A 15,358-nucleotide genomic window follows, 5' to 3' on the forward strand; every position below is an offset into this window, starting at 1 on the left:
ACTGGAAGATGTTACATAAAGCACTGAATCCAGTCCAGGTATGGAAGAACCTTGTCTTGTTCCAGATGTTCATATAGAAAATATGGCTATCGAGACATATGAAGTCAATTAGAAGAAAAAAGTTGAGAGTTTATAAACTGGTTTTAAAAGGGGTAATTTACGGAAGAACCAAGAAGAGTCCTGTAGCATGAAAAATGGTCTTGTTCCTATGAAAGTCAGTACCAAGAACTTTGTTCATAATGGCCAAATATCTAATAATTAAGAAGTTCAGAACAATCTCAGCTAAATTTCTTATCTTCTCATTACAAAAAATATTTTATCTTAATAATACATTGCAATGTCTAACTCAGATTAAAGCACAGCCTGCCAGTGCACTTGAGAAAGATCAGAGCTTTAAATTAATCGTGAAGAACTAGACAACAATTGCCTACACAGAGTAAACTGAAGATTACTGATAATGAAAAGGCTCATGATCAGTAAAGTTATTTATATTCTGCTATTGTTATTTGAATACTTTTGAAGGGAGCAGCTAAATACTGTCTTTCTCATGTAGTAAATCTATTTAAGATAGTGTTATGGTGCCAGGCTCAGGCTACATTAATCATTAAATTTACATGACTTTACTTGACATGACTTCTCTAAAGACTTTGCATTTAGAAATTTGGTATAGCCCAAAATTTCTCACTACGCAGTAATGCCAAAATATTATTTTTCTGATTGTCTGAAGAGGTAACAATTTAAGCTATAATCATCTACAGAACAACTCAGTAAAATCACAAAAGTGGGGTAGTGCAGCCACTTTTAAGTCCCTTGCTCTAACGGAGAACACTTCTTCGCGGTAGTTTTTGGACTGGAACGGATATACAATTGTGGTTTACTAGCAAGGTTTTCATTCATTTATCTTCTCTGGAAAAGTGCATCAATGCATCCTCATAAGTCTATCAGAAGTTTAACACTTTCCCATTTAATTATCACATCCAATTGTATTTTAAGAGAAATTTTTCAAATGTTCTAAGAGAAAGAAACATTTTTAATCAAAATCAACCACTGAAACATGTTACATGGGGCACAGAGTACAAGGACTCTCAACCTATAGGAATATTACTCCTCTGAGAAAGTAGATGACTTCTGTGCCACCAGTGATATATACATTTTATATACACACACACACACACACACACACACACACACACATACACACAGCACGGTAGGTGCCATCCCAAAGACAGCTTCTGGAACATGCTGCTTAGTAAGACAAATCTATTTAGAAAAAAGCATGACAGAAATGCTACAGTGTTCTCAAATCCTAACAATAAAACAGTTTGGATTACAGCGAATATCATAATCATGTTGCAAGTGAATGACGTCTGCTAAAAGCAGGTCTGCAATACAACCAAAGCAAAGAATGGCCTAGGCTGAGGTAATAAAGTTGAATAAAAAGTGACCATACATCTGTTGTGTCTATCAACCTCAAATTACATGTCCAAGTGAGAACAACGGGGTGAAGAGGAAGCAGAGAGAAAGCTGGATGAAACAAGGAGATAATGTACAAAAAAAGAAAAATCACTGGAATTTTCCCAAAATACAAATTCTGAAAGAGATTGCAATAGTTCTTTCTGCAGTTGCACTGTCAAAACAATAGTACTCCCAAGTGCAATATTCCGAAGGAATACAAGGTTTTAGGACTGGTAAAAGTTACAGTACCCTCTGATCAGTTAAAAAGCGAGGAATCTCTATTTGTAACGAAAGCTGATTTCCCATGGCTAAGAAGAATGCCCAGGAACCTTAGTCAATGGACTAGTCAAAAAACAGCCACGTGGATTAAGTGAGAGCTTTTTTTCGTGACCTAAACAACATTTAGCTTCTAGCATGCCAAACGGATCTTTAATACTTGAGCCAGAGAACTGAAGCATAAGAAGCTTTCTGTGTATCGGGGTAGTTTATTTGAGCATGGCCTTCTCTATGACATGAGCCCCTTACACATTCCACTGAATAAAAACTAAATGCTCTCGTAGGTCTCTCTGCTATATCTTTTTTAAATGTTACTTTGTGGTGTTATTGGGGGAAGGCAGCACAGGATAAAAGGCTTGTGTTTATCCCAATCTCTCTTACCAGAGAGGCACCAGACATTGAGAACAATGTTTGCTGAGCACTTTTGTCTTGCTCTAGAGTTAACAGATTCATTGCTCTAATGCAATTTAGATATTCTGGTAGGTGATGATCACAAAGGATGAAGACACCATGTAGCTAGTTTGTTGTTTACAAAGATTATCAAAGATGGTAACAGAAAAGTTTTCTTGTAATCTAACAATTTATTCTTCAACGTACATGCAAACATATTTTTATGCCGCGCAGAGAGAGGAAACATTCACATAGCTCGTATCCATTCAGCTTCATAGCAGCACTGGTTAATTACTCCCTCTGATGGATATCCGTCCTTTTCCTGAAGAGTCATTGTTTGGGCCTAACAAACATTTATCTCCCAAGACCATCTCTTTTACCCAGAGGTCTTTATATCTGACCCACTATTAGTATAAACTCGTAATAGGGGGGTCCAGCCTTTTGGTTTATTCAGCCTTCAAATGTTCCCTTGTAGATCCTGAAGAATTACATTTGAAATGTGCCGTAGGTGTTTTTATAGAAAGTCAGCTCAGTCTAACTCCAGAAGAAATATAGATCTTGTGTTTTCGGACAAACAAGCATATAGATATCAGATTTTAATTTAGTTGTGTTATCTTTTTACCTGTCCAATTTCTAATAATGACTGCACTTAAAAAGAAGCACGTAGAATTGACTTTCCACTCCTCTTTCCAATCATAACTGAATTATTAGAAGACTTTGTAATTATATCCTGTATGTTTTGTTACCTGTTCAAATTTCCAGCCATCAGACATTGTGGAGACCATTTGAGTGAGCTCCTCTTCCTGGCACTGCAGCACCCTGTACACGTGTTTGACTGGCACCTTCAGAAAGAAACATAAGACGCTCAATACAGCATGGAATTCACTATCTTTGTGACTTGTCTGAAATCTGCCTCATTCTATAGAAATAGTAAGCATCAACACATTGAAGACCACAAGATCAGTGGCCACTTGTCCTTTAGCCATGTCAGAGTATGTGTTTTAGGTCCACAATTCCTTTCTTAGTTCTGGGTTTGGACTCTGGCAAAGGCATATATTATCCATAGGCCCAGAATTTATTTTGAAATAAGCTGCAGCTAGGAACACTTTTTGCCAATTCCTCTCTTTGTTTGTTTTTATTATTATTTTAACTTGCTGAAGTGTGATCTGTTCAGAATGATATTACAGAAGATTCAAAGAGAGTAATGCTGCATGAATGTTTCAGGGATAAAAACAGCTAAGCTATGCAAATATGTTGGTACTCAGAATAAATATACTCATCAGTAATAACATAATAATCTTAAGACTTATCCATAAAGAGCTGACCTTCCTACAGTGTTCCAGAAAGTTCAGAAATAGTATCTGCAAAGTAGCAAACTACACATCATTAACATAGGGATTCACTAAACAAAACAAAACAAAAAAAGCAGATCCCAAAATTCAAGGCTAGTTCTGCAGAGGCCTACCTAATTTTATGCACTGTCTGACCATATTCCAAAATCTCTGTAGGTCCCTGCCAAACCTTCCCTTCCAAAGCAATGAATAAGTAGGACTATGTCAGCTGAAACCCTTTTAGAAAATGCTGTCAGAGCAACTCTGCTATCCCATAACCCAGTCTTAAGAGAAATCTGGCAACAGTAACAGTTTGTAGTATCTTCATGCGGACCTAGTTACCAGAGAAGGCCAGAATTAGAGAACCATCACAAACTTGGATACTTTTTTTACTTAACAGTTTCTCTGTCATATTTACTTTTATGAAGAAATATTCACGAGCTGATTTGAGAAGAGGCAGAGCCTTCTCAAGTTCAGGGCACCTCAAATAAAGAAACTTTGCTACAAATGTGTGTAACAGGAGCTAGAGAACAAAATAAACAAGCAACAAAAATGGATTAGAAGAGTGGTTTGTACCTACACTAACAGAGATTTGAAGAAAAAGTTGAAAGGATAAAATCTTGGGCCACAGCAGTACACATAATAATGTTTTAACCTTTAATTTGTTCCTGACTCAGTTGCAATCTAATGCTTTAAGATGTACCTGCTTCCCTCGGGAAGCTGCTTGAATGAGGCACAGATCAAGTGATCCTTCCTTATAGAGAACAGTTTATTTCAGGTAAGAATGCTCTGATTGCTGAATTTATCCATTTCAATATTGGACAGACTTTCAAAGACAGCAGTTATACCATAGCTAGGTAATCTCATCATGCTCAGAGTATTTAAGTGTATATGAGAAAAATATATGCTATCCAAGGTGTTTTCTAAAATAACTATTTCCAGAAATAATATTATGGCAGATTCCACTATTACTAAACATTTTCGAACAATTCTTTAGAACGCTTTCAGATTTGGAAGAATTGGAACTATGTGCCTGTGCCCTTTGTAAATATGCAGGCAGGTGCTGAAGGTTAAGAACATTAAGCTTTGTGTACTAATGGTTCCAGCTCAGCTTATGAAGGAGGCAGCCATTCAGTGTCTTACTGGGGAAGCAAGCAATTAAGAAAAAAATGAAACTCACCCACTACTTGCTATAGAAAAAATAATCAGAAGCACACTAGAAAACAGCCTCACCTGTGAGATTTTGCTGTCTCTTTCTCTTATTTTGTCCTTTACCAGTTTTATTAGTGATGTGATGTTGTAGAATTCAGCCTCTTCCAGTACACCTAGTATGAGAACATTTTTTTGAAAAGAAGTGTAAACAAAGGTTCCAGGCCAAACCACCAACCTCTTCCCGAGATCTTCTCTACTACTTTAGGAAATGATTTATTTTGCCCTACAAGCTGGATTCAGGCCCATATAATTTAAGGTTTAGCTCATTCTGAAGAACTGTCCTAAAAAAAGGCTGAATAAAACTGATGCTATTTCACATACAATATTAGAGCCAGAAAAGAGAGAAAAGCAGCAGAAATGCCATTCCACAGCAGACTGACAGACCATCATAGTTCAGGTCCTGTCTCAGGCAGGAATGCTAAAGAAAAATCCAAATACTCCTACTGAAAAGCTCTGCAATGGCCAGCATGCAGAACATTTTTCTTCCTAGCTGTCATTTGAGATCTTATACCCTGAAAAACACCTTAAAATTTTTGACTGCTGTGGTATAGTACAGTCTGCATCGAGTCACATGTTCAAGCCTTATCTGTTCTCCTTCACTCATACTGTGTGTTTAACAATGCATATTCAAACTATATTTCATATATATATATTTCATATATATAGCAGTAGCCTGCTAATATTGTTAGACTCTATTTCTCTTCGATCAATTTCTTCAACGTCTTATCAACACAAGTTTTCCTACTACATTGTTTTAAACAGTCTTCCTCCATCAGAGTAAAACTGATGAACTGGGGCCAGAGAGGAAATAGGTGGGGGGAGAATTTACTCTTCAGCAGCATATTTCACACATCTGAACATCTCAGAACTTCACTTATTTTGCTTTGCATCTTCTAAAGCTCATTTAGCAGCAGCCAGTATTCTTTTGCTTGAAGAGGACTGAAAGGAACTACTTCACAAGGTCCCACAGGAAAGATACAAGTTTACAGGATATAAGGCATCTGCCCACATGGCTGAATATTTATGTCCTGTTTCTAATTGGGGGCAGTGCTTGTGTGTTTTTGAAATCAAAATCATACTCAAAACCTTCAAATAACAGTATATAGTAGAACTGTACTATACCAATCAACTCTGTCTGAAATTGATTGAAATGCTAAACTGATTAAGATTTACCAACGTGTGAGGGTTTTTTTTTTTTTTTGATTTGCAAAACCGTGAGAATAATGAGAAAGTGACAAAAAAGCAAGAGATTTAATAATGTCCTACCTTCCTCAGCTAGGTCCTTGTTAATAACCAGTTTCCCATGTCTGAGATAGTTCAGCACTGGCCCAAAGTAGGTCGGGTCTCTGTCTATTAAATACGCACCTGTTTCATCCTATATTAAAAACAAAACAAAAAACAAAACACACACACACACACAAAACACACACACACACACAAAACACAGCCAAAAAAAGCACAATGATTTGAATGCCCAAGCAGGTGTTCAGATATAGGCACAACACTTTAAGTCAAATTTGTTTAAGTCATTTAAAGGGATTTGACAATGTAGTTGTAAATATATTAGATTGGTCACTCAAGGAACCTATTACCTACTGGACAACTTCTTCTACCTGACTGATTCCCCCTTCATCAAGGGAAGGAGCATGACTGAACAGGACAAAAAGGAACAGAGATAAGCACTCTCTTACTAAAACACCAGATCGTTGTTAGTATGAAAGATCTAAGCAGTGAGAACACTGAAAATTAGGGTTAAAAGCAATACATAAAAGTAGGAAACTATCATTTTGCTTGGAAATCTGAAGAATCAGAACAAAGGCATCCCAGTGAGGTTCATATGCTATCTGTTTTTTTTTTCCCTAATAATTAAAACTAAACAAACCTACTTTTCTTTAACCTCAACATTTTGTTCAAAAATCTTTTGTTTGTCTTATCGCAGAAGTACAAATAATCACAAGGTACTGAGAATAGCTGCATACCAAGCAAGGGCTGTATGTGCATCTTCTAAATAAAAGTAAGCTGAAAGATGCAATCCCTACCTCACGCAGACTAAGAAAGAACAGATCAAACTGTAACTGGTGCTCAGTTTACCAAATACAATGCAGCATTCCGTGGAATGCAGTTCAAGAAATTCTCCTGCTTACCTGATATTCTTGACAATGAGATAGAGGATCAAAACTGATATTTGCTATATAATTTGAAGTTTAAGTGTGAACATGTGTGATCAATGCAACATTGGCATACCTTGTGTTGGTCAGAATTCTAAGGAAGATGTTTGGTAATGCAGATGTCTAACAGATCCACGAGTCCTTCCTACTATCAAGTGGATCACTAACAGTATTAATCCTCTTTAGTTCCCACAGTTTCACTGTAATAGATAATCTAAAAATAAATACTGGAGAGTTGCGGCAGCACCCACAAAGATTTTTTTTTCTTTTAATAGTCTACTAAGTTACACAAGATGCTAAACAGCCTCAGTACAAGCAATCCTAGCTAAATTTGAATCGTTCTGCCTAAGAGCTATAAGTGATACTTGTTGTTCCACACAAAAAAAATCCACTGACCCAATCCCTCGCACTTTGAAATTAATGCTGATATGTAAACGTTTGATTACTGAAACTGTGATACCTGAAAACTCTCCCTGTTTAACAGTACCTAAAGTTTTGAGTATGTCTCCTTGGAAAAAAAGACTGTGGATGTAATTTCAGGTACACTGATCTAGTTTCTGGAAAGTTGCGTTTGTCTAATCAGGATTATTAAAAAAAAACACTGGACCACAATCAGAACTACCACCAAAAAAAAAGAAAACATCACTTTTTGCAATTACAAACTAAGGGCTGTACACACTCAGAGGAGTGCACAGTAGCATTTTAGAATAATTAAGTGAAGGGATGCTACATATTATGTAAAATTAACTCTTTTATTCCTATAAAGCTGTTCAAGAAAATGACTGCTAATGTATTAAAATGTGCTGACAGTTAACCTACACTCAGAGCAGACAGTGCTTGAAGAAGTCTAATCACAGTTTCTTCTGTAAGCTAAACTCATGGTCTCACAGAAGTGAGACTATGTATCAAAAACAGTAGATGGATGACACTCATAAAATGGTATGTTTTAATGTGTTTCATATTTAAATATATTTACATTACCCAAACACTTCAAGAATAGATGACCTACAGGCACAATCTAAAGAAATTAAATTAGCTGATGACTGCACAAAGTATAAACTGAAGAGCAGTATTTAACATAGGAACAGAAACCAGGGAAGTTGGAAATGAAGGTCTAAAACTGATAAAAAGAAACACTTTTTTTTAAAGGAAGAAAGCACAGTCTTTGCTCATCGATTTGAAAAGAATTAAGAAACATACGGACTCACAAAAATCAGAAGTCATCTGAATTAGGGGATATACTAGCCTCTTTCTAGTCTCTAGAAAAAGTTTCTTCAGTAAGAAGATCATTCTGTTCTCTTACACTATGGTGTTTTCCCACATCACCCTCTGAAGCAATACTGCCACAGGCGTTGCACTATATCATCTAACATTAGAGATAAACAGACCGGTGGGTTACACAGAAGCAAAACATTTAAAAGTTTAAGTGAAATCTCAAGTAACAACAGTTACTTCATTCCTTGCACAAAAGACAATGAAAACCTTATTTTCTGTGCTTATGGACCACAGTATCCAAAATTATTCTTACCAGAATAGATTTCTCTGCACTAACTGAGCCGCCAACACAACTCATCTTTTCAAAAACAGAAAAGGAACAAGCTATGCCAAGCCTTCTCTTTCAACTCCCACCTAATGATGGGTCACCAGCAACCTGCATTGCCTGAATCCATTATCCTAGTGTACACAAAGCTCATTATTAGCACCTGTACCAAACACGCTTTACACTTACTGGCAGCATCAAATTTGTGCAACATTGCACGCTTTTATCTTCTAGCTATTTTCAACCCTTTTCTCATTACCCACAAACTTTTTTCCACTCTATCATCCTTCATCTCACTTTTTTTCCTCCTCTATTACACCCATTGCTTTCCTAACCAGTATCAAGTTTCCTTTCTCATCAAATTATCATCTGGAATCTATAAAAATGCTTACTATTAACACTGATAAATACAAACACTATCCCAAATATATGTATACATAGAACAGAATACCAGCTCATTATTGTCACAGTTTACTCTATGAAGTCTTTAAAGCAATAACGCATCTTTAAAAACAAAAAAAGAGAAAAGAGAAATCCAAGTCTCTTATAATTTATGGTATAATAGTTATTTATTAAAAAAAAAAAAAAGAATAATTATCAACGGTTGAAGTTTAAGAACTCTTGTTTAACTTCCAGAGTGAACAATCCAAATTCTGTCAACAGGAGAGATTCACTTCAGTATATAAATTCCATACAAAATTATGAAGAGACTAAACAATTAGAATAACTGGCCACCCTCTTACTTAGATCACAGATATGAAAAACATGCATTCGTAAGCATTCTTCTAAACAAAAAGACACGTGGCTTGGACTTTGCTCCTGTGAACTCCTATGTGCTATAGACTAGTCTTGATGAATCAAAACGCAAATCATTTGATAAAGAATATCATAAGCATGTGCAAAAGATGCATGGGTAAGAGAGGCACAAAACTGACTTCCTAAGCTTCCTCCTACAGAAAATACCTTCTCATTTTTTCTTGAGAGTGAGCTGCCTGATTATTCTTCAACTTGCACTAAGCACTTGATGTTGAAATCTCTCTAAGAAAAGCAGCTTACGCTAGAGCTTTAAGGAAACTTACGTAATTATAAATCCAATAAATGCAGACCCAGTAATACTGCAGTCACCTGCCCCACCTAGAGCTCTCAAAGTATGGGTCATAAGCTTGTGTTTGTTCCACACTTTCAGAATACTAAGTCAGCACTGGCTTCATTCGTGTGCTGTGAAAACACACTTTACTCTCATGTATAATTAGCGTTCTGGAGACTCTTTCTAAAAAAATAGTTTTATTTTAAGATAAGAAAAACATATACTTCAAATGTGACCTAGACAGTTTAAAGGTGCAACTACAGTTTGCGTAGACATAAATGAACTAGCTTGAAGCTTGCTAGCTTGAATATTAATAGCCTGTATTGTCCCAGCTATGCCACTTCCTTTGCTAACTACTTCAGTAGGATTCTACCAGCTTTAGACAAATTTGGATCTTCGCTCTGTCACAAACAGAGCAGGTATTTTGAATCTTATCTCCCAAATTCCACAACTGCCAGATAAATCTGTATTCTGATAGGGTCTCAATCTTGTTTCTTGTAGATATGTTCTATACAAACATATATGTTAACGCTTATCAGAACAGCAACTGGAATTTAGGTTTCCTCTCTATTCAGTACAGTCACATCACCACACACTGCGACACAGTGAGTATATCATACAAATTTTGCCAATCTTTGCAAGGATACTCAAAAAAATAATGTTCCAGTTGTCACTGTGCAAACACAAAAGCGATAATAAGCCATACAGGTGTTTATATGTTAATACACCCTTTAAGCAGACTTACAGCCTCTGAATACTTAATATAACAGCAGCACACTGAACCAATTCCTTTTTCCTACACTAGAACAACTTGATCTAAAAAACATTCTGGTTTTTCTGGTAAATGAGCTATGCAATCAAAATACAGCAAATAAGAATCCTGAGCTACATGGAAGAGTTTTCCCTCTACTCTTCTAAATCTTACCTAAACTTACTCCAGAGCTGTCTCCTTCGATATTTTTCTAGAATGGATGCACCCTGAATCCACGCTGCTCCTGGCTCAAAGCTTTGCTCCAACATACGTTTTAAAAACTGACGTCATTTATATATACTGAACAAGCAGAAGTTCTGCAAACAGCAGTGATATGCACAGAAAAGCAGTAATATCGGGTATCTTTATTTAGGATTCTGATTGTGGATTTAGAAATAACTTTTAGAGTCAACGCATCACAATATCATTCCATCCACCGCTAGATTTGCCAGAGATCGTGCCAAAGTTAACCTTCCTTCTGTTGCAACCGGAAGCACATCCACTTCTAAAAGACAGGCTGAATAGCCTTGTTCAACAATAGCATCTCCAGATAATTTGAAGACAGACATGATGCCTTTCTTGAAGCCTTTCAATTCTTTTTAGTAGCAAGAATTAAGGAAATATTATGATTTATGTAGTTAAATAACAAAAAAAAAATCTGCTGATGTACAAATAATAGTAGAGAAAAAACACTATGACACTGACGTTTGCAGAGCATAACCTATGCCCTATAACCGCTTCTAATAAACCCATCTACTTATCATCTCTTATAACTTCTTAACATACAAACATTGTTGATTTTGATGTGCTTGACTCCTTCAGTTTAGGCAAAAACGTTCTATTACTAATTCTGTTTTTTTTCTTATATATCTATTCTAATTTCTATTCTGAGATAAACACTTCTTATGGTTTTATTTTCTAAAGATTTTGATTTGGCAATCTCGCAAAGCAAGAAGGAATGTGAACTAATGCTTTTTTTCCCCCTCAAAGACATATATTTACTGGTGCATGAGCTAATTCAATTGTTGGGTCTTCTTCTTGCTCTTGCACCTGGATGTGCAATCTGCCCTCCTCCCTTTTGTCAGTTAGAATAACATCAGAACTTTCAACAAGCTGGTTTAACTCACTGAAGTAGAAAAAACAACACTCCTCCCCCTTTTTTGCTAAGTACCAACTTCTCAGATGGTGCACGGTCAGAGGAATATGAAATATGCCTACAAATTACGAAATGTTATTACGAGCTTAATTCTGTATTAATCTGTTGAAAATATATCTAAAACTTCCGCAAACAAGTTACTGAAATGCATCCCAGACAAACTGCCTATATAGGGAACACAACATACTTTGTTAGGGCTGTATTTTTCATAGTTCATTCAAACAGAGAGCTGCAGCTATCAGTTTTGATAATCTCATCTGCTGGCTTATCCCTCAGGATCTGCTGCCCCCCCAGTTCTCATCCAGAGACAGGGCAAGTATGTCTGGGGTGGGTGCAACAGGTGCCAATCTAAATATGAGCTCATAGCTCATATCCATATTCTCTCACACTGACAGTAGTCAAGTTTAAAACTAGGTGTTTAAAACCCTTGTGATCTTTAGGAGGAAAACAATGGAACCAAAACCAGGGAATTATAGTTTGGAGACTAGCTCTAACATTCCAGCCTTTGAGAGAGCATTATCTTAGTATGTTAGCTGCCTCCTTGTAAGAACTACTGTTTTATGAGCACAACATTTCACTGCATGGCACAGTTGTCATGAATAGCCTTTATTTAGTACATGATTATGAGAAATACATCAACTTAATATCAAGTTACAGCTCATAAAGGGACACCAAAAAGTGAATCCATGAGGAAAAAAAAGTCAAATCCATCACTGTCAGGTTTTGATTTACATATATATGGTAAAAGAAAATAATTTGAACCCAAAGTGAGAACATAAACATCATCAATGATTCCCTTGAAATATCTGTGGCCATCAGTTAAAGGCATCTGATATTTCAAAACTAAACGAGACAGCCCATCTATAAACGTGTTATTGTCTCAAGACACTGTTCACAAACTGGTGAGATGTCAAGGAAGGATTTCTTTTCTCTTAAAATGACATCTATGATATTGGATAACTTGTTATCCAGAGGAAAAAAAAGAACTGTTGGGATTATGATTTGTGCTTTACAGAAAACAAGGAATCTAAAAGCAGATTCTGAATCAAATCCCTGGAGAACAGACCCTGTGTGTTTAAGTAAACTTAGGCACTGGGATTAACATAGTACGATAGGTAACCTAAGACAAAGACCATTTCTCTATGTCTGCAAACTCCAAGGTGACAGCTGACTACAGAGAACAGGCTCTGAATGAATGAAGTGAAAAATCAATGACTACAGTGCAGATGGTCAAAACAGTGGTGCTTGAAACTCTAACAAATGTTGTACTGAAAATAAGTCTATAGTGGACATTCAATTAGGAAAGGCTTTACTTTTGATACCTCAAACTGAGGACATAAAGGTTCATATGCCCAGAGAATGTATCTCCAAAATTTTCTCCAAACACAGATTTTTACAATTTGTAGTTTTGTCCTATATCAACTGCTTGCCTCATGTCACCTATTTGTGCAATAATCTATTAGAGATGACTATACTAGCTACAATTTTAGAAAAAAGTAAGATTGAATCTTGAACATGAGGTGCACTTACAGCCACCTCAAGAAACCACCCTAGTTATATCAGACTGGAGAGAGCACCAGAATACCATATTCCCGTTCTACATTTCAAATCAGCTCCAGTCCTGTTCCACTGTGGGTTCAACAGGCTACTCACAAGTACAGGGCAATGCAATTTGTTCGCATCTTTTTAAACCGGTTTCCACCAGACCTCTTTATTGGCAAGAAAAGAGACACCCAATAATATCTGAGCAGCTCAGATAAAGTATAGACATCTTCCTTGTAAACAGAGCTACATCTTCCTGCACCTGTGACTGCAACCGGTTTTACGTTACCACATACACTATTAAAAACTATAGCCTATTTAAGTCCAGAAATATGAAAGGAATACATCAGGTTTCTCCATACCCTACCAAATAGCTAAATAATCTTAGCATAAATGTATCATTTGTTGCTACAATCCACTGATGCAAACACCGTAGAAAGAAAAAGGTTAGAGATTAGTAGCTCCATACAGTTTTGCAAGATATAAACACTTTACTGACTATTCTTGTGAAAGACGATTTAGTCATCAACTGATGAAAAAAGTCTGCCAAAATACCTTAATTAGGACTAAATCACATCTTCTAAAAACGTGCCTAGTCTCTGAAGACATCAAGAGGTAGCAAATCCACAGCTTCTTCTAGTGGATTAACTGAAACACGTGCCTTAACTATTAAACGTGTTATTTTTTATTTAAGAAACCTGAGAAGAAAGCTTTTGCTTTTCTTCCCAAGTTAAGACAGTTGTTGACTCTAAGCAAGTCACCTAGATTTTTTATTTCTTTTTATAGGTCAGTTTAAGCTAAGCCTCTCCAGAAAAAACAAACTGAACCAAAACAGAAGTAAAAAAAAACAACCCCCAAACTGCCATACCGTGAGGTATTTTTTCCATAACTCTGGAACATTATTTAGGCTCTGTTCTATATTTTCTCAAGTGTTTCTAGATCTTTTTTTAGAAGTTAGGCATGGGAAAATGAAGAGATTTACTACTGGTCTCACTTAAAAAAAATAAAATACAAAGAGAAATTATATATCTAAAAATCATCTCTTTATTCTTCATGTGTTGTTTATCTATTCAAGGATCACAAGCTGTTTCTTTCTTTCTCCTAAGGGTGCTACACTGGAAGTCCACTTTTAGTGCAATATGCTCTGAAATCTCTTTTGGAGCCAGCGCTTTCGAAGATGGTCTTCTGTTCTACTAGTATATTCTGTATTCTCTGTTCCCAGATGCATGACTTTGCATATCTGTCTGTCCCGGAACATATTTGGTTTGAAAAGACCCAGTTTTCTAAGCAATCCTGATTGTTTATCTGAAAGCTTTATATCCGTTACTACACGCCACTCCATACATAAATTTTTAATCAATAGCTTTTCTTTTCCTAGTAAAAAATGAATCAGAATCAATACACAAATATCACCCCTGTGATGCAGCCCATACAGTATATATAATATTCCACTCAGAAAACCTGCTGAGACACAGAATGCTACAACCAACTGAGAAAAGTTATTCTTCTAACATGCTGAATTCTAGCTTCATGCAGTATTCTTTAACAACAAGCAGAGAGATCCATACAGAAAAGTAGCTTGATTTGGTTCTTCAAATCGAACTACAGTGATGACAGTGCAGAAACAGCATGACATCAATGCTAGCATACACTCCACTAAAATGCTAAAACTAAATCCATAAGGTAAGTCAGAAAACCACAAAAATTAAATAAACACATAAACGATCCTGAGCTCCCTTTGATATGTCCGCACGTATGTGACTGTGTTATTCAAGAACCAAATCAGTCTGCAAGAGATCAGCCCATACCCACCCTCCAAATAAAAATTCCTTGAAGTACGTGGGCTCGTTAAGCAATGCTACCCTTCAGAAACTCCCCCAGCAGCGGCAGAGCTACAGCCCGGAATACCTGCAGACCGAGACCCGACCGCGCTCTCGCAGGACCCAGCTCCGCGCTCCCCTCTGCTGCTGGCAGCGCTCCCCGCAGGAAGGCGGCCCCGCGCCGCCGCCGCCGCCCGGGCTCCACGCGGGACCGCGGCCGGGGGAGCGCGGGGCCGGGGGGGGAGCCGGCGGCGGACGGGCCGGCCTGGGGGAGCTGGCTGGGGGCCGGGGGGAGGGAAGACGGCGGCAGACGGGGCCGTTGGGGAGCCCGGGGCCGGCCTGGGGGAGCCGGGGGCGGGGGGGAGCCCGGGGCCGGCCTGGGGGAGCCGGGGGCGGGGGGGGGAAGACGGCGGCAGACGGGGCCGTTGGGGCGGGGGGGAGCCCGGGGCCGGCCTGGGGGAGCAGGGGGCGGGGGGGGGAAGACGGCGGCAGACGGGGCCGTTGGGGCGGGGGGGAGCCCGGGGCCGGCCGGGGGGAGCAGGGGGCGGGGGGGGGAAGACGGCGGCAGACGGGGCCGTTGGGGCGGGGGGGAGCCCGGGGCCGGCCGGGGGGAGCAGGGGGCGGGGGGGG

The 15,358-nt window shown here is 38.1% G+C and overlaps 1 protein-coding gene across 2 annotated transcripts in view; it reads right to left on the minus strand.

The window, feature by feature from the left end:
- The window catches only part of KCTD5 (potassium channel tetramerization domain containing 5), a 34,134-nt gene that overhangs the window by 18,188 nt on the left and 588 nt on the right, over nucleotides 1-15,358 (minus strand). For both annotated transcript variants that reach the window (XM_068908498.1, XM_068908499.1), the window contains exons 2-4: nucleotides 5,931-6,039; nucleotides 4,686-4,777; nucleotides 2,868-2,963 (exon numbers count right to left, since the gene is read on the minus strand). In XM_068908498.1, the coding sequence (XP_068764599.1) occupies nucleotides 2,868-2,963; nucleotides 4,686-4,777; nucleotides 5,931-6,039 (297 nt within the window). The remainder of the gene's footprint in view (nucleotides 1-2,867; nucleotides 2,964-4,685; nucleotides 4,778-5,930; nucleotides 6,040-15,358) is intronic.

The sequence above is a fragment of the Struthio camelus genome, chromosome 15 (assembly GCF_040807025.1).
Source record: "Struthio camelus isolate bStrCam1 chromosome 15, bStrCam1.hap1, whole genome shotgun sequence".
NCBI classification, from domain to species: domain Eukaryota; kingdom Metazoa; phylum Chordata; class Aves; order Struthioniformes; family Struthionidae; genus Struthio; species Struthio camelus.